The sequence below is a fragment of the Uloborus diversus genome, chromosome 7 (genome assembly GCF_026930045.1).
Source record: "Uloborus diversus isolate 005 chromosome 7, Udiv.v.3.1, whole genome shotgun sequence".
Classification (NCBI taxonomy): Eukaryota; Metazoa; Arthropoda; class Arachnida; order Araneae; family Uloboridae; genus Uloborus; species Uloborus diversus.
The window spans coordinates 126,869,787-126,890,836 of NC_072737.1; the positions used below are offsets into that span (position 1 = coordinate 126,869,787).

At 35.8% G+C, this 21,050-nt stretch overlaps 1 protein-coding gene across 8 annotated transcripts in view; it reads left to right on the forward strand.

The window, feature by feature from the left end:
- The window catches only part of LOC129225945 (platelet glycoprotein Ib alpha chain-like), a 78,303-nt gene that overhangs the window by 53,854 nt on the left and 3,399 nt on the right, over positions 1 to 21,050 (forward strand). For 4 of the 8 annotated variants that reach the window (XM_054860493.1, XM_054860494.1, XM_054860492.1 and 1 more), the window contains 2 exons: positions 4,280 to 4,363; positions 7,429 to 7,550. In XM_054860493.1, coding sequence (XP_054716468.1) covers positions 4,280 to 4,363; positions 7,429 to 7,550 — 206 coding nt within the window. The remainder of the gene's footprint in view (positions 1 to 4,279; positions 4,364 to 7,428; positions 7,551 to 21,050) is intronic. The other 4 variants (XM_054860497.1, XM_054860498.1, XM_054860496.1 and 1 more) reach the window with 1 other exon arrangement.

Here is a 21,050-nt window from a genome sequence, read left to right on the forward strand (position 1 = left end):
GTACTGTGTCCCCTTAAATAATTAAAACCATACTTTTTATCTCTTAGATAAAAGCCATAGACAGCATTTTTAAGAATAAAACAAGTAAGTTTAAATAAATTATTTAAAAATAAGTATTTTATTCAAAAGTATTTATAAGTATTTAATTTTTAAATTCCTTTGAACTGTAATTAATACTTTTATTTATAAGTGTTTCATTTGACTAAAATTCTTAAAAATATTTACTTTAAATGCTTAAGCATTTAAATAAAATACTCTAATAAAATACTTAATTATCATAGAACGAATTAAAATAGCCGTGAAAAGTTTCAAAAGGAAACAAATATGGTTTTTACTGAAGCTTTCTTAAACATTTAACATATTTAAATCCTTATTTTTTCTTGGGGCATCTTTTATTAAATTGCGAAAAATTAGGTACACATGTACTCTTATTAAAAACTCTTGGGTTAGAGTTTGGTGGGGTTCATTTAGGCTAGAGACAGATTTGACTCTATTATGTTAAATATTTGTTTCTGATAACGAATCAAATCTCAAACAAATTTTTAACGTTGTGTTTCCTACTGTTAATTTGTTCCACAAAGGTATTTATTCATTTTATATCGATGCTTTATTGTTTGTTCAATAGGGTGCTAAACAGGTTACCTTAAATAAACACGACCCTCCCCCTCTTTTTACTTAATTTTACAAAAAAAGGAAGTATTGCATTCACGAAAAAAAAATTTCACTCAAAAATCGACCTTAATTTCCATTTTGCTCACCCCCGAATGAATGTTGAATGTTTTTTTTCGACTCGACCACACGTGGATAAGTGTCTAAGAACGTATAGACACGCGAACTATCCATTTTGACGATTCCCGAGTTAATTACAACGAGTTTTCTCGTGATGTCTGTATGTGCGTATGTATATGCGTATGTGCGTATGTACGTCGCATAACTCAAGAACGGTATGTCCTAGAAAGTTGAAATTTGGTACGTAGACTCCTAGTGGGGTCTACTTGTGCACCTCCCCTTTTGGTTGCATTCGGGTGGTTCTAAAGGGGTCTTTTGCCTCTTTTTTGGGGAAAATCATTGTTAATTTCGATGTAAACTCAAGTGGTGTGATAATTTGTCGGGCACTTGGCGATATATCGCCGGTCTTTTGGTCGCTAAGTTTTGTCGCCAACTTGACGACAAATTTAGAGATTTGTTTTTTAAAATTTGGTTTCGAATTGGCCACTGTTGGTGATATTTAGAGAGCAAACTAATGAATCACATTAAAATTGTTAATAATGGGGGAAATGACACGGAGTAAAAGGAAATCATGTGATGCACACATAAGCTCGTTTTCTGTTCAAATCTTTCTTTTTTTTGCTCAAGAACTTTAAAATTCTTGAACATGATTCGCTTGCATAGATTTGTGGAATTACTCTTTTCAATTTTATCTATTATCTGGGAGATAAAATGTATGGTTTAAATATTAAAGAAATAAATAATAGCTATGTTTAGTATAAATAATAACACTATTATTCATTAAAATAAAAGTTAGATTAAAAGCAAAAGTAGCATTTTATGATCCTCGTATTCGTTTGCTTAATAAAAGAAGCAACAAGGTTCATTTCTGTCCTTTATAATTATTTCAGAATATTTATTTTTCAATTTGGAAAACTAAGAAAGTTTACAATTGCTTTTTGTTTTTTAAAGTTATTTATTTACTAGAAATTTACCCGTCAAGGTATGACGGGTGAAAATTGCTTCTACATTTGAACGAAGCCATTGCCTGTTTGGTGATATTTTGATAGTCGAAATTGTAACCCTAACTCCAGTAAATTAACCTAAACTCCAGTAGGTAGCGTTCATTGTGTTGACTATTTTTTCGTTTCTTCATTCCCTGAAATAAGTCTTACCAGTGAAACAGTTAAGTTGAAGGATCGAATTCAGCCTTCCGCAGGGGAATTTCCCGCAGGGGAGCTCCGAACTAAAAACTTTCGTCAGGGGCAATTTGAAAATTTCCGAATAAAATGCAGAATGATGGAATGTATGCATGCGCATAGATCATGCATACACATCATCTGATGAGAAGGAACATCATGTATCATTAAAACATAATTTTAATGATGCACGATGACATGAGAAATTTTAAAAAAGAAAAAAAAATCTCTCTGTTGCAATACATCGTCTTGAAACTCCAAATTTGCCGAATCATCAGCAAAACTTGTAGAAAAACAAAAATCTTTGGGTGATCCTTGCGACTTCCCATCGGGGCACTCCTGTTTCCCCATTTTTGTTATATCAAGAATAACAGAAACCAGTGGTGCAGCGAGGGATGGGGATCAATCCCCCAGAGGTCTTGGTTCTAGCGCATAATGCCAATCCTATTACTGTACTTTATGTAAGGACGAATATGACTCCCACTCCCCGGAGGTGAATTCTGGCTGCGTTATTGTCAGAAACCGTTGACAAATTTTCAAGGCCATCAGTAGCGGTCATAAAATTTAAGCGATTAAGTTATCTGCAGAAAGGGAATGTAACAATTAACAAGTAACTAAAATTAAAAATTTTGACCTCCCCCTACTGAGTTGCATATATAGAATCAAGAGGGAAAATTGAAAATCCTTTTAAAAGTCTTGTACTATTAAGAATTAATTACAAGTATTTTATTTGTTAACAGATAGACTGTGGCAACAGATAAAAATTTCAAATTTAATTTAATTTTAAATTTTTAATTTCCTTGTCGGCCAACAATGAATTCGGTTACCAATCGCGTGAATAAAGGCTTAGCCGTATTCAAAATCTGCTTTAAAAAAACGTTCAATTCGAATTCTATATAACATGAAAGTCCCAAACACATTCTATCAAACGCAGAAAAAAATACTCTTTATTTTGTACTAAATTTTAATTTTTTCAAATATGTTTTCACTGCAAAAATCGCAAAAGCCTTTTAGAGGTTTTTTTAATTTAATATCTTCGTTTATTAATGTCATGCGAAGACGCAACCTAGTAGCTAAGAACACTCTCGGTCAACTCTCCTTTCGAACAAAAAAATAATTTTTTTTTCCAAAATCGGTCCATCCGTTTAGGTGCTAGAGTGCCACAGACAGATACACAGACACGTCAAATTTATATCCCCCTTCCTTTGTGTGTCGGGGATTAAAAAATGAAAAGGTAAAATGTAACATGGAAAAAATGAAACCGTAATATGTACAAATATAAGATGTAAAATTGAAAAACTAAAAATATAAAATGCAAAAGGATAAAATGTAAAAACAAGTAAGAAGTTAATGAGGTCAATCTGTCTGTAAGTCCCCGTAGCTTTTCTCTTACCCTTCAGTATCTGCCATACATGTTTCCGGACACTTCCGGACTTTCTCTTATAGACTATCGCCCGTCAAGGTATGACGGGTGAACACTGTTTCTACATTTGAACGAAGCAATTGCTTGTTCGATGATAATTTGGTTGTTGAAATTTAAATCTTAAGGAGTTGAAATTTAAGCCTTACTCCAGTGGATTAACCCTACACTCCAGTAGATCGCGTTCATTGTTGACCACTTTTTCATTTCTTCGTTCTCCTAAAATGACAGTCTTCCCAGTAAAACAGTTAATTTACCAGATCCAGTTCAGCCTTCCCAAAAATAAAGCATTTCCCTGCACGACAAACATTACCAAAAAATAATATCAAATTATCGTGCCGTGGCGCGAGTTTCCTTGTTGAAGCACGTTACTCGGTCATCGGCTATTATTTGTATGAGGACTTAGTATTAGTTCATATTATTGCTTATTTGCAAGCAACCAATTAGCAAATGATTTCCCTTATCTTCCACATATATTTCTCCTCATTCTGCGTTGGCCAACATTATTTATTTTATTATTATTTTTTAAAGTGATATTTAATAATACTCCATTACGATATTCGCGTTAATTTTTACTAGCATTTCAACGGGATCGATCACGAACTGGATGCATTTCACGGGATCAAAAACATTACCAAAAAATAATATTAAATTATCGTGCCGTGGAGTGAGTTTCATTATTCATGACATCGGGAGTGTTACTCGATCATTCGCTATATATCATTATATATATATATATATGAGGATGCACCGCATCCAAAACAGAAAGGTTGAAAAAATGAAAAATTGTATCGTCTAACTTTTCAGTAATAGTTCAGTGTTATGATATGTTTTGGTGTATTTATGAAATGACGTAATTTGCATATGATCCTATGTGAAAATTTCGTCATGGAAACTGTATGACGCGTTTTTTGTTTGGGTGAGTCCCAAACTAAGTGGAGACTTTATTTAGTTCAGTGCATTCATTTGGAAAGTTGCGCCATATCTCTGATACTGAAAACGGAAGCCAAGCCAGTTCTGTGGATTATGGAAAAGGGTAATTATTAAATAATTGATTAAATACATTAATATAGCATTTAAATATATTGATTATACTCTGGAATGTAAAGTCTTGGCAACCTTTTAAGTTTCATTAATTACAGATAATTACAGATACCTTCAGTGTACCCTTTTTTTTCAGGAAACTGAAATTAGAAAAGTGTTTTTGTATTGCTTAAATTCAGACTTGAAATTAGTTTGTAAACTTTTATTTTTAAAATTAGCTTTATAATTGCTGTTATTTTCCTCTGTTTTTGGTAGTTAAAAAGCGGATTTCGATAATTGCTTAGTTTTTTCGTTGTTTATATCGTCGCTTCAAAGTAACGGTAGGATATCTTTCTGTTATTCCTAATATTAGTTGTCGTATTCATTAAATTATACAACTTTATTGTGATTATGCCTAAGTCAGGCGCAGAAAGAACAAGAGCGTGGCGCGAAATAAATGTGTGGGTGTAGTGACAGTTCAGAATGTAGACAAAAAAGATAAAAGTTTTCTTTATGACACACAATTTTTTCTCTGCTTTTTTATGTGTTTATTTGTTATTGAAGTTGAATTTTTAAACCTTAATTTTATTATTAAAGCTAAAACAAAGCTAAAACAAAATTTAACCCTCACTTTAGAGAACCTTAATTTGTCTCCGTGTACGTTTAGTGTACATTTCCACAGTAAAAAGAATTCGAAACGTTCCTGGAAAATGAAAGGCAGCTAATGTGCCTAGTTTCTGCCAATGACATGTCAGGCAAAAACCAGGACTGTTTCCTGCTAATCTTCACCTGGAATCTTTCTGAAAATTTCAGAAACTTTTCCAATCAAAGCCAGTCATGATTCTGGCCTAAACCAGGAACTTTCAGTGAAAATTTTTATGCGTAGCAAAAACGGGGAGAGAAGGGGGGGGGGGAGACACATGTGGGTATGGGGACAAGGTATGTTTTACTGAGATAACATGAAGCAAAAAAATCTTGAAAAATTCTCAAGAAATGGCGGTACCAATCCTACTTCTTGGCCAAAATTTTAGAGCAAGGAGCCAGTTTATATTCCTGTGGTGATAGCTTCTTTTATTTAGCAGATACTGATATATTTCTATCACTTTCTTCTTCACGTAAAACCATATTTTAAGCTAATTAATAAGCTAAAACTAATTATGGCAAACCATTATATGAACGTTCAAGTAAATTTGTGACTGTTTAAATTTTTTTAATTGAATGATAAGATTTTTTTATGTTTAAAAATTCGTTCTAAAGTAGATGATGGGGCACTTCTGAACACAACATATAAGGGCACATATGAACAGCTACGATTTCTTCTCCGCACGCAATATTAGTGCAAGGTGATTATAAGTGTTAAAAAAAGTTGTAAAAATTTATAATTATTAATTTTGTACAGTCAGCTTGTAAATTTATTGTTAATTATTATTAATTAATTAATTGTTGATTAATTTTAATATATTTAATTTTTTAAATTCTTTTCTTTTTGTCAAAAATTTAGTGTTATATAATATTTACTAGAAAAAAAGGCAAAATATTTAGGTGGTTTTTAAGAAATAAAAATATTGTTTTCTTCTGAGACATCTAATTGGTACATATTTAACCTTTAAGCTATATCCCTTTATCCATGAGAAATTCGAGGTGGATATCTGTTGGATAACCTTATCACATCCCTGATATGTATGATATATCTCAGAACTGTCGAACTGGCGGCGCGCCAACATATATTGTGCTGCCCGCCAACACATATTGTGCGGCCCGCCAACTTATTCAGCATATTTCTTTTTTCGGCATTTTATGGTATCAAGAAGCATCCGAGACTACCATTCTTGGTCAAGCCGGGGTCCCCGAAATTTCTTCTTGATCGCTCTTTTACTCCTTTCATTTATTGGGAGAAAAAGATACAGGACATCTACTGCTCATGGTCAAGCAGGTCTACCCTGCATGCTCGTGGTCAAACGAATTCCTAGAAATATTATTGCCTCGCGTTGACGGAGGGAGGAAGAAACATTTCAGATAAGCAAAACCTGCCTGCAATTGGTTAAAACTAAAGACCCCCCTCACAGATTCTACGGTTTGAAAATAAATTCCAAATTTGGGAGCACATATTTATGCGAAAGTGCTTTTTGATGAACTTTATCAAGAATGAATTGTCACAGGAGCTCTCAGTACTCCTATAGTTCATTGTTAGACATTCTTCGACTGGAAACGACCAGCATCGATGTTGACATTCCTGCCTTTGTAAAGAAGACGGATTGGCGTCAGTTTTCCCATTAAAATTTAAGCTATTTTTTTTAAAAATTCTTCTGTTTCATTGTTTTATAATGAATAATTCAACTATTAATTGTTATTGTATAGGAGGAAAGAGGTTATTGTTCAACTTTTTCAAACTGTGGCCTGCTAGGTGATCTGTGACCGGAATTCTGACCCGTGGTTCTTTGCAGTTGGACAGCCCTGACACATTGATACCGTGATTTCTCTCGGTAAAACAGTAGTAGCTACCCTTGGAATCCTCTGCAGATATTGAGCAGATATGTAGATACTAGTGGTACCCGCACGGCTTTGCCCGTAATAGAAAATTAAAAGTTCTTTTGGTTCGCCTGTATATTTACATATAATGTATGGTGAATTGTCTCGCCAATTGGCTTGGTTACGGTTTCACGTAATGATAATTTCGTTTTTTTCTCGTCCATCTTATGAGAATTTTGTTCTTAAAATTGGAATAGAAAAAGAACAAAATCGAATTTTCGAAAAATCGCTTCGAGGTGCACACCCCCATGCTACAAACTAACTTCGTGCCAAATTTCATGAAAATCGGCCGAACGGTCTAGGCGCTATGCGCGTCACAGAGATCCTGACAGACTTTCAGCTTTATTATTAGTAAAGATTTCAGGGCTTTCTCCCGGATTTGGTCGTATGTATTGAACTCATTTATACTGCGTTCGGAGGAGATATTTAAACACACAAAAAATACTAAGTCTTAAAATCTAAATTGGTTTTAAAAAAATGGTAATACTTTGAAGCATACCTTCATTTAAACCACAAAACTGATTTTATAATTATCATTTTCATTTTTAGGAGTTGGTGGGGTTCGAAGTCGGGACTAGAACAAAAACTAATCGTCTTGTGCAGCGTCCTTTTCCTACTCTCTTTCTGTCTCATGATATCGACCATTGTTCTCAGCGGAAAAGCCAAATCAGGTATGCTAAGATGAACAAACGTAAAATTTGTATGAAAAAGTGTGATGCCGGCAATGATATTCTTCTTTTTTCAGAAGTCGCTATTTGAAGATAACCATCTAATAAGGTTTTTCGGTAACATTGTTACTACACTCCTGTTTGTGAAAATTGCAACACCACAAAGGACTTACGCGAGTGAGCTGAAAATTGCAGGAAATGTAAAGTAGGGCATGATATGCAAATGATTAGAATTGCAGACCGGTAGCGCATGCGTATGCTGAGCAGCACCCTCTGAACGACGGATCGAACCGAACATAAATAGACGGCTGTAGCGAGGCGTGTATGATTATCGGTGGTTATATGCTAGAGTAAACGTTAACGGAATCTGTACTATGCCTCTTCGACGAAAGAAAGCGAAATTTGAGCAAATATCGGAGTTTGAACGGGGCAGAATCATCGGCCTTCTTGAAGCTGTATTGTCTTATCGTGCAGTAGCCGCTCGTGTGCAACATAACAGCAGCACAATCATGCGCGTTTGGAAGCAGTGGACGGACGAGGGTCGGACAGCTCGGAAATCCGGAAGTGGACCCCGAAATGTGACGCCAGCTCGCGATGACAGACACCTGGTGCGTATGGCGCTGACGGACCGCACAACTTCTTCTAGACAATTGGCAGCACAATGGTCAACAGCTACAGGTGTTTCATTGTGTGCTTCATCAATTCGGAGACGTCTGCTGCAGCGGGAGCTGCGCGCAAGGATTCCTTTATACAGGATTCCTCTCCCGCAAAACCATCGCCACCTGCGGCTACAATGGGCCAATGTGCATAGGAGCTGGTGTGCTAATTGGCAGCAGGTCATCTTTTCTGACGAATCCCGCTTCAATTTGTGGCACCATGATGGCCGAATTCGTGTCTGGCGCTATGCCGGTGAACGGCACATTCCGGAGTGCATTATCGAACGCCAAGTGGACGAATACCATGAGTTATGGTCTGGGGTGCCATAGCATATCATGGACGATCAAAATTGCTACGAATTGTGAGCAAATTGAACAGTACCCGATACATAAACGAAGTTTTACAGCCCCAAGCTATCCCTTTCCTGCAAGGATTGCCAGGGGCTGTATTCCAGCAGGATAATGTCCGTCCACATGTTGCCAGTACTGTCAAATCCTAGCTTGATTCGCAACAGGTACAGCTTCTTCCTTGGCCTGCATATTCCCCGGATATGTCACCAATTGAACATGTGAGGGATTTCGTTGGGCGGAGTCTCGCTCGTGATTTTCGTCCTGTTGCTTCGACAAACGAACTTTGGTTGCGCATACAAACAATATGGAATACTCTTCCGCAGGCAGATATTCAAACTTTGTTTCACTCCATGCCAAGTCGTGTAGCAGCTCTTACTGCGGCGCGTGGTGGCCACACAAAATACTAATTTCTATCTCTTTTTATTGTTTGGTTGGTTTGAAAATGTAATCATTTATTTGTACCATTACCACTCAACTGTGTATTAAATTTCATTCAACTATGATGCTTCCTTCATAGTGTTGCAATTTTCACAAACAGGAGTGTATAAGGTAAAACATCAGTAGTGGCCAGTGCTTCAGTAGTGACCATTTCAAGTTTACTTATATACTTTGAAGAAACAAATGATCAATAATAATGTGATTTTTTTTATTGGTACTTAATGTAACTATCATATTGAATAAATTTTATTTATCAGTCATTTGAATTTATAGTAAGCAATGTAAATTCTTTGGATGGGAGAATGCCAGATGGCCACTACCGAAATTTTCAGATTTTGAATTGGCCACTACTGGATCAATTTTTTGGTTTGGGAAAAAATTGATTAAAAATTGAACAAATTGAAATTCTGGCATTTTTAGAAAATAAGACGAATAAGGAAGAGTTGGGGCTCACGCTCACTGAGTTTCAAGAGAAGTAATTAATATTGTAAACCAACAGTTTAAAAATATACCTTACTGTGGCTACTATTGGTGTGTTTTAAACCTTGAAGTGGTCATTTCTGAAGCACTGACCACTCTCTCTCTCTCTCTACTGGTGCTTTACCTTACATTCAAAGCAATTTTTTTTAATAAGTCACGCAAGTAATCGTTGCAAACTGAATGTTCTAATTTCTACGAACCGAAACAACTCTGAATAAGGAAACTGAAAAAAAAAGGGACTATTTTTTCGTCATAATTCTAACCCAAAATGGTTTTCTGCTTGGAAAGCATTACTTTCTGAGAAGGTACCGGATATCCATTTGCAATTCCATTACCCAATTTCTAGGCTTATAATTTGGCTATACCCTACTCCAACATTGGCTACACAGTCATTCATAGCATAACATAAACATTACTGAAATCTTTAAAATAAAAAAAACTTTTCAAATATGGATGTCATAAAATTTCAAATAATTTTAGTGTCGATATTTCCATATTATTTTAAACATTTATTTATTTTGAATTTAAATTTGAGTAATTTGCCAAACAACTGCAGAGATTCCGTAGCAGTTGGGAATGGGACACTATTATAGCCTTTTTCAATTTAATAGTTGGACGTTATTAATATGATTTCATTTCGAATCCTAACTTCTTTTATTATTGTCAGGGCCTGATTTACTTATAGGCTAATGAAGCCGGGCTTAGAGGACATCATGGTTCGACAAAATCTGGCAGCACAAAAATTCTGGACCAAATATTTTCTTCCCTTTTTAAATATGTTTTCAATTAATTAGCACTTCAGTATTTAAAATTTTTCGAAATATTTCTACTCCAGTTAGTTCCGCTCAAGATGCGGTTCACGGGATATACGCAGTTTGGTCAAGTCGTCCGAAAATCTTGATTCAACATGAGAACCATATTTTTGAGAAAGTACATGGTACGATCTTAAAAAGCACTTATTCTCTTTTTTGCAAGCAATTACAGACTGTTTTGGGAAGGAAAAGACGTTTTCGGTAATGCATTCGGCAACATTATACAGGGAAAGGCCGGTTCTAGTAGTTTTACCGCCCCAGGTGATTTTGACAAGTGTCGTTTCCCCTTGCCTTAATATTATATTTTAAATCATCGAGCATACTCTCGTGTATTGCTGTAATTTGATCTGCAAAGAAAAAGAAATCTAAGGTACAAATTTGCGTTTTTCACTTTTTTTTCCTTTGCCTCCTTCAGATGCTATTACCACGAGAATTTTCACGCTCAGTTTCCCCACCAGATGGAAGCAGCAGGGCTCTCTTCGATGCAAAACTGCGCTAGGAATTTAATTTTGCCAAGAACACTCCAAGCCAAACGAGTATTCGAAGGATCTTTTACATGCCACATAATCATACGATGCGGGCCGCTGTTAATTTTCTTCATCTTGAAAATCCACCGACTGGAGTCGGGTTCACACTTGCTCCTTTAGGCGTAAGAGCCCAGCGTCAAACCACTTCAGATACTTTACAGATATCTTTTATCATTTTGCCAGCAGGAAATTTGCCGCCCCTAAAACCTGCCGCCTTGGGCGCTGGCACAGATCGCCTACCCCAGGATCCGGCCCCGTGACAGCATAAGTTGTGTACAGTTAACTCCTGATTATCCGCGAGTCAGTCAACAATCAGGAATATGTGTTTTCGCAGTAAAAAGCAAATACCAATAGCTGTTATTTTGTCGAAAATTTGTAAGTTTAAACTCAGTTGTTTTTGTTTTGTTTACCTATTTAATTTTTGTGCTTTTTCAACTATCAAAGGGACCTCTGGTCCTCAAACTATGAGCGACTGCGTGCCAGGCGCCTTGCCTTCAGAAGACAACACAATAGATGGTGGTGCCATCTATGGACAGTTCGAGAATTTAGAACCAGGCCAGGAGCCGAATAACTTTCTGGTCTGGCACCCCCAGAGGTATCATTTCACTTGGAGGACATTGTGACCAAGAGCCTATTTAACGTCGCCCAGTCACCATTAATGACGAAGGTGGATTTTCGACCAGCAAGGATCGAACCGAGACCCTCCGGCCCCAAGTCCAATACCTCACCGATCAGGTCACCACGGCCCTTTGTGCGGTTTATCCGCGATTTTTATTATCCGCGGCACTTGTGCCACCCAATTCCGCGGATAATTGGGAGTTTATTGTATTTGCAGTCGCTCCAGCGAAACGAGAAATGGCGGTAAAAGAGCGCGATGGATCTCATGCCGAACGGGTGTTTTGGGAAGTTTTAATTCCCATCTCCGTTTATTATCGAGAATGCTTTGGACAAATGAAGAACGTGCGTTTGCGTAGCCTACCGCACACATTTCAAGATTGGTTCCCGAGCTCTTGTTCCTAGTAGGCAGGGCCGCCTCTACGATCAATGGGGCCCGGTACCAATTTTAATTCTGAGCCCTTCCCCATGACCCCCACCCCCCCACTATTGCATATCACACCGATACCGTCACTTCATTTCCTCTCACTCTTGCACTTACAAACTTCAAAATGAATTGTTTAAAATTGTATTCATATATGATGATGCATTGTTTCGTTGCTTATAACTGAATTTTAAAATTTTAATGGTAAATTAAAAAACTGTAATTTGAAGTTTGCACAGAAATATGTTTTCAAATACAGTATCTTTATGCAGCAAAAATTGTATAAGTTGTCATGTTTGAGATAAGTGAGATGTATAAACTATACAGCGCGTTTCTGGTGATGCCGTCAGAGAAAATGATTTGCAGCATTTTGTCCAATTAAATTTAATGAATGGGCAGGGCCGCCAAGAGCTCAACCCGGGCCCGGGGGCAAAATAGTGACTTGCGGGCAGCCTCCAACCAAAAAAAAAAAAAAAAAAAATCCTGTTGATTGCTCTTACCTCTTATTTACATTTCAGTAATCTTAAGTTGCGCCCTTGTGCAAATTAATTGAAACAAAACTTTTTTTTCATTAATTTTAAAACATTCCAAGTATTCTTTACCAATCAAACAGAAGTTTGTAAAATTGTTTATGGGATGAATGAATCATATATCTGTTGTCTATTTACACCAATCGGAGGGGTTCTGTGAGAGCATGTGTAGGAATTTCCGAAGATGAAAGTTGCAGCTATGATCACGTCAGTTGCGATTTCACTGGCGTCAGCGATGGATGTGACACCGCGATGGGGTACAAAGATTGTTACTATTTCCGACGCCTATAGAGAGATTTCAAAGGTAGTTGGCGTTAGTATTGCAACTGGGAGCCATTTTATTCAATAAAATAGAGAAACAGGATATATATTTAAAAAGCGGAGAGGGAAATGTGACCGAAAATCGAAATTATCACCAAGAGATGACTCTTTTCTACTTATGCAAAGCAAAAAAGACCCTCGAAAGACTAGCTCAGCATTTAATAAGGATTCAAAAGATAATAGAATGAATATTAGCTCATTTACTGTTCGTAGACGCCTTTTTGCAGCCTATCGGCCGATGAAGAAACAGCTTCTGACCCAACGAATGAAGAAAAAGCGCTACTTGTGAGAGTTAAAATGTAAGAATTGGACTGCTGAATATCGGAAGAAGTTACTGTTTAGCGACGAAAGAAGCAATTTCACTGTCCTTGGTCAATGAACTCAACACGTGCAGGCGAAAGAACATGAACCAAATTTGTAAAACACCCTCAAAAGAATGTTTTGGGGTTGTTTTGGTTACGATGGGGTTGGTTTTTTGCAGCCTGTTTAGGGTATGGTGCATTATGATCAATATATTACCATTCTGGAAAAAAAGGTTTTACCAGAGTTGAAACAACGATACCCAGATGGAACGGGAATTTTCCAGCATGATTTAGACCGTTTCCATTCTTCCGAAATGATCAAGAAATTCATGTGTAAGAACCAAATTGAGACACTGGAATAGCATGGGATCCCCCTGATATCAAGCCATTCGAAAATCTTTCGGATATAAGCAAGAATCGTTTATTGCATACGGACTTGGAAACCATTAACTGCTCCTATTCATATTTCGGACAAGGACAAAATTTTATAAATGATTGTAAAAAAAAAAAAAAATGGTGGATTTCATGCCAAATGGTGTCCAAATGTTAGTAAAAAGCCAAATTATGCTCTAAAAACTTCTGATTATATATTTAAAATAAAATACCAATTCTTCTTTGTTTTCTCATTTTTTCGAGTTTGTTTTAATTAATTTGCTCAAGGGTGTATACCGCGACATCTGCTTCATAGTAATCTTAGGCGTCATACCATGAATCAGTGTGCAGTGGAGAAACGGAATAGTAATTTGTATTTTTTCTTCGTAAAAAATGTAAAAAAAGCTTTTTAAATTAAAAAAAAAAGCTATCCACTCTAATGTCAAACAAACATCTCGACCTCGACACTTTCAAAATTCTTGAAGTCATTCATTTTGTTTCAAACGTATATATAACAAGAGAGAGAGAGAGATAGTCTACATAGTTGTTTGGAGGGGGGGGGGCTGTCATTACTAGTATTGTCTAATCAAATTTAGAGAATTGCGTTGAGCGGGGAAAAGAGAAATAACCATATGAACCTAGTCATAAGTGTAACATTCGTGAAGGTCCTCCTGCCCCGGAAAATGTTCGAAACTATAGTTCTAAAATTGCAGTTTACCCGAACACTGGTAATGTTAGGAGGAGAAGTTCAGGGACTTCTATGAAGGGTTAAAGCTCGTAGGCGTTTGAAATTTCTCGAAATTGAATTCCTAAAAATGATGTTTTTGACGAGTTTTAACGAAAGGGAAGGGGGAAGAAGGGAGAGGAGGATCAAGGATGCTCTCTAATTTTTCAAAAGTAGAAATGAAAAATGAAAAAAGTTGCAAACTATCTTTGGTAAAGTTTTAGAAACAGAAGAGGTTCGAGCAAATCTTTCCCAGGAAACGTTTTGAATTATAGGCTCTAAAAACGCAATTGTAAGCCCTCTTTGTAAGTATTAGGAAAAGGTTTGGATTCGAAGCTTCTCCGCCGGAAGTTTTTTGGAATAAAAAATCCAAAACCGAAATCTTAGATGAGTTTTTATGATGTGGAGGGAGAGAGGATTGGGGCTATTCTAAAGAATTTTTTGGAAATTTAAGTCCCAAAAACAAAATAGTAAACTAACTTTGATGACAAGGGGGACAAAGATCAATGTTGGAGGACAAAGGACAATGTTGGAGAACCTTCACTCGGAATTTTTTTTGAAATTTATGTCCTAAAAAACAAGTTTTATATGATCTTTAATTATGTGAATAGGACAGTAGGCACTCCTCTTAAATTGGTTTTTTATTAAAATCCTAAAAACCCATTTTTTGGCTATTTTTGATGAAGTTAGGCGATGAGATGGGGTTCGGGACTCGTTCCGGAGTAGTCCCAGAATTAAGTCCTAAAAATGCAGTTACAAGACATTTTTCAGGATAAGGGCTGGGGTTTAGAGAATCTCTCACAGAAAGTATTCGAAATTGGTGTTCCAAAAATGGAATTTTAGATGATGTTAAAGGGAGTTGAATTCGGTACTCTTTCGTGGAAATTTGTAGGGATGGAAGTTTTTAAACCAAAATGAAAGATTTTCTTAGAGGATGTTGTGGGATCAGGTACGCTGGTATAGGGTGGGAGGCGGGGTGCTGCAATCCTATAGTTTTTCTCATGGATTTGCCACTACGCTCAAGTATTGATACTATTCTAAAATGTTATTTTCCCTTATGTATTTTCATTTTTAAACTATGCAGTGATATATTTTTTAATGTGGAGATAAGAAAATAAAACCGTATAAGTAAGCCGTAAGAAATGCTTGAGGGTCGCGACCCAAAGTTTGGGAACTCCTTCCTTGATGTCACCCAACTGTGTTCCGGGCTGGGGTAAAAGGAGGAAAGCGCAGCCCCCTAAGGAACTGGTCTACAAGCACTTGATGCTGTGAACATGTAGATGTTGAATAATGTGCAAAAAAGTTGAAAGAAAGATGTTTTTGCTTTTCCAACACTAAACAGAAGTTCAGTTAACAGCATATACTCTGAAAATTTTTTTTTCTCTTTTCGAGGAGGCTCCCGGGCCAATTCTCGGGCCGGGCCTCGGGGATTTTGCTCCTGTTGCCTCCCTCTCGGCGGCCCTGTGAATGGGCCCCATAAGGTGAAATCAGATCAAGTGGGTTTTCGTTTATTTGGCTTTTGGCTCTTTTCACAACACCCTTTATGTTCGACTCATTATCAAACACTTGTTCTCTGCAATCTTCTAATGGAATTCTGTGTCTTTTAAGGGAATTCGTCAATTCTTGAGTAGAGTAAGTCGGGGTATCATGCAACGTCAGATAAGTTGCCCCAGTAACTGTATTTCATGATTTCAGAAATAGGATGCGCTCGTGTCGAAATTTTTAACAGTATTTGTGCGTGAAGAAGCTTTATGCATACACTACACTGTTAAAACCAGAAGTGCCACAGGGGTAAAGAATTTCACCCTAGGGTGAAAAAACGGTGACTCAGGGTGCAACAGAGGCTAGGACGTGTCGTTAAGGTGCTTTTGGTTCCTCTGTGGGTGAACAACGTTAACTCAAGTCTAAAAGACCATTCAATAGGAGAGTGACTCGTTGCGCATGCGCCCTGACAACAACTCCAACGACAACTTCAGTTTGAATGGCGAACGAAGGAAGTTGCAACGAAATTTACTTTCACATTGAATGAAGTACAAAACTGAAAATTTCGTGGATTAATCTTTAAAACCTCGCGTAAGTAAAGACATTTGATCATATTGTAGCTCTTAGAGCTTTCGAACATATTTAAAGTGTTTAAAGTATGTTGACAACTGCTTATTGTTCCGTTTACCTTATTAAATATTTAATATCTTGCTATTTATATCCTGCAAAACTGTTACCTAAAACTATCTATCAGTACTATCTTGAACAACAACAACATTAAAAATAAAAACTTTAAATCAGCTGATAATTGAATAGCTAATTCCGGAAAAAAAAATGCATCGACGCGACGTGAGCAGCCTATATACCAATGTATATTTCTTCTCAATAAAATAACTACGTAGTAAAAACGAACAGAGCAGCAAAGGCGGAGGGGGAAAAAAAAACGCGTAAAAAGAAATCTCCCTCACTCAGTGTGACTCATGAGTTTCACATCGTGTTTTGGTTAACGTATCTTTCTTAGGCATTATTGCATGAAGCGAATGTAGTTATCTACTCGTTTTTATTTTTAATCTGACGGAAAACTTGACATTGGAAAGAAGGGCTTTTAAATTAGTATTTATCTTGTACGCATAAGGATACTCAAATATTGAATCTTATAATAAGTATTGATATGTTACGCTCGATTAAAATTTTAAGCGTTAATGAAACGCTTTTATTTTTCCCATGATTCTAATCTAATGTTCCCTAATATTTCTGGTTGTTCCGGCAAATGATTGATAAATACCTTCCCTGTTCATTTTCAGTACGGATCATGCAGTAAAAGTTGTCAACAGCATATTAATTACTGAGCAGTCCAAGTGTGAATGCAAGAAAGTTAGTGCACGAACAAACAAATTAAAGTCATGAACACTTCTAAACTATGTTCGAAAGTTGAAATGTGATCAAATGCCTTCTTATATATAAATCAAAATAAATAAAATACAATTGTATTCAAAAACTCACACAACTCGGGGGGGGGGGGATCTCTATAGGAAGCAATAAAGGTGCCATTTTTCTCAGCTAGGGCACCATCTTTCACCTACGGTGCACGTTAGGTGAAGGGAGCCAGTTTTTCACCCTTGCTAAAGGTGCAATTTCGGCTCTCTTTCGGGTGCCGCTGGTGAACAAGCGTTTCACCCTTGAAAGTTGCCAAACGCAACCTGTAGTTTTAACAGTGTAGAGCCATTTTTAGTGGATTTGTAGGGGTAATTGCAGCGTTATAGCAAAGTGAAAGATAAGAGTGGCACTTTTTAATGCTTGATCTAAGTTAGTACTTTTAAGAACTTTTGTTAATAACTACCGTTCCAATATTCTGTTAAATTATTTGTGTATACAGTAAGAGAACATCAGAAAGAAGACTCTTACCGTTGATTGCAGCAAAATTGGATTGATGTTTGAACAAGAGGTGGTGTGACCTTGACAAAAAGGTAATATGCCCCACCTAATTACAGATTATTTTCCCCACAGATGAGTCGACAGGGTAATGTGCCCCACATTGAATATTATTTACTTGTGTTGATATAAATCCAAGAATTACCTTTATTTTCTTTTGCCAGAAAACTATAAGATCGCAATCGTGCATTAGGAAGTTTTTATTTTTAAATGTAAAAAAAAAAAAAATGATACATTTGAGGACATTTAGTTGAGGGAAACATCAACATTGAGGGAAAAAAAAGCTTACAAAATGTTTGAAAAACTGAAAACTAAGAGGAAATTTTTTCTGGATTGGAGAATTCTTTTTTGAGGTTTACATTTTTCTGTTCTTTGAAACACGACATTCGGCTTATTTAATTGCTAAAAATGTTGCTTCAAATCATCGGTGTTCCCCAACCTGTGAGTCACAACCCCTCTCAGGATCGGATACAAGGGAAGGGTCATGGGGACATGACCCCCCCTCCCCCTAAACCGTTGAAAATATCATCCGTCCACATTTTGTTCGAACACCTAATGAATAAAATAAAAACGACTTCAGTAATCAATTTTAGTGAATATTTAAAATGCTACTTTTCTTCATTGTTGATAAAATTAATTATTTTCGTTTTTTCTCCATCAACTAACTTATTTCTGGCCGATTTAATGCTTTTTATTGACATCATTTTATTTCAGAAATTTTTTGCACCAAAACTCCGTAGGATGGTTTGCGGGCAACCATTGGGTTGGAACTTTATTCTTAGATGTATAAAACATAGTAATGCCTCCAAGTTACAGTATAGTTGGGAGCGTAATTTGAATTTACGTAAGTCGAACTGAGTAGGTTAAGTTTTTAAGACTAATTTCGCGTTTAGTTAAATTAGTGCTTAGATCAGGATTCGGTGGGTTGTCAGTTATATCAAGTAGTAGTTTATAGGAGGCCCCGACTTCAAAAGGTTATTAAAAACTAAGAGATCGTATATAATTAGTTAGGTATTAAAATAATTCATCCTATAGTAATTATAATCAATGCTTATTTTATAATTGGGTGTTTAGTTGAGTTGATTTCTGTACTGGAATTGTAAAATAAATTTGATTTATAGGCTTGGGTAGGAAATCGTATGTAAGTGACCAATAATTTTTCACTTTTTAGTTCGTTTTAGTTTTTTGAAGTCGGTTCTTTTTTTATTCAAAAATAATTTATTTTTTGCTTTTTAGTGGTGTAAACATAAAAACAGTACGTAGGGTAGAGTATGTGGTACATGACGGAGAGGCATTCCTTACGTACATCACGAGTGAGAAAGCGTCGAACACAGGAGTATGAAAACAGCTAAGATGAGCACAATAGAGAAAGAAATAGAGCAAAGTTTCTCGGAGGCTTCCGAAAACTGAAGAAAGGCTTTTTCGAATGCGCAAAGAAAATTCTTTATCATCAGTTATACTTTATCAAAGTATGTTTCCGAAAGCAATTGCACGAGTCACTAAAAAACAACAGAAATCGCTTTTTTTTTTATTGGCCATTAAAATTTGAAGAGTTTCCTCTATTTTTCAAGGATCTCATCTTCAAATACTGACCTGGGGATGACCATGGGATCATTTGGAAAGTTTTCCTTTTCAAACAAACAAACAAACAAAACAAATTTTTTTTTTTTTTTTTTCAAATTCGTCTCTGCGTGTTCGATTTATCGGGGGACGTACATAAAAAGATTCCGACGAATTGAGAACGTCTCTTTTAAAGTCGATTTTAAAAAATGAGAAACTGTGTGCATAAAATTTACGATTGGCACTAAAAACTTATCCTTGCTCCTTTCAAAGATTCATTTGTGTGCTAATTTAATTAGAGCCATTTAAAGTTAACGGTTTCTCAAACTAATTTACATTTCACCATAATGCGTGTCACGTTACTCGTGATAAAAGTCACCTTTCTCTTTACTTGGCCCCGTTATAGATCAGTACCACACTAGAAACAGAGTATCTACTGTGATGTTGTATATATAAAGATCAAAATACTACAGGTGCAATGACACTAAATTAATTTCCTGTTTGCTTCAGATGAGCCTTTCATTCAAATTTCCGATATGATTACTAATCATTAATACATGGTCGATATTTAGAGGGCTGCACACCCCGCCTAAATATTGCGAAGAACACCCCAAAGTAAGAGCCCATAAAAAGGGAAAATACCCTTCAACCCTCCCCCTTATCCCTAGGTGGGCACCCCTGATTAATATTAAGTTTTATGGTACTTTCTTTAACATGGAGTGAAGAAATTACCTTTGTTTTATGGCGCTTTCTTTAACAACGGGTATCATATTTAATTATTCAATGGGAAAATTAAATGAAGTTATTGTGTTTTGCACATAACTTTCTTCTAAAGAACAAAAATGGTCAAGCAAAGATTTGGGACCTAAGGTAGATCACCCCTATCCATTAAACAAAAAAAACCATAAAAATCGTTTCACTAAGTGAGACGCTATGAATTTACAAACAAGTAATCAGGAAGCAAGGTACATAAAAAATTCCGACGAAGTCTGTTAATTAGTATGGCGATAACTGTAAATTAAACTAACGGCGTCATGAAATATAAAATTTAGAATACTAGTCAAACTTCAAAAATCGGCCACCAGTTACGATATATATATATATATATATATATTTAGGAATATAAATTTAATCGTCTTGGACAAACTAATTAACCTTTTTATTAGCAAAAAAAAAAAAAAAAACATATACATTAAATTAATAAATCCAACTCTTTTCGTAGCAAATATAGTTCAAGACGAAACCTTTGCCTTGAAAATACATCGCTCACGGCAAAACCATGTGACCTATGACGTGCGCTCAGCAAACGCAAGCTCGTCTACGTAGCCACAACGTGTGAAATTTAATGTTTCTGAGATTTCTCCGGGGACCCCTCATCAGATCAAGACAAAATCACCATGGGACCATCTGGAAAGTATACCCTTTCAAACAAAAAAAGAATTTCTCAAATCAATCCAGGAGTTTGGAAGCAATCCGAAAACATACATAAAAAGACGCAAGACGAAATCATAACCTCATTTTTTGAAGTCGGTTAAAAAGATAATACAAGTAATTTTCAAAAATCAATTTTCGTATTGTAATATTTTGTTGTAAATCGAAATAATTTTTGATAGTTCTAAACGATAAAGTTATTGAATTAACGTTTGAAATATAAACTGAGACCTTCTTATATTCAGTGCAGTAATTATTTAGTTAATATTAAGCTTATTTGTATTTTAAATATTTTGTACAATTAGACAAATACATGCTGGGCAAAGTGAAATAGTTAATTTCGTTTAACTATTCAATCATTTATCAAACCTCTTACATATTCTTTATTAATTAATTTATTAACATACCTTAATTTAGTATTTTACTTATATTTATTCTTTCATTCACCTTTTTACCCACTCATTTTTTTGTCCTCATACATTAATTAATTAGATAAATTATTCTTTTTTTTCAGTATTTTTTCATTTATTCATTCAACCTTTTATT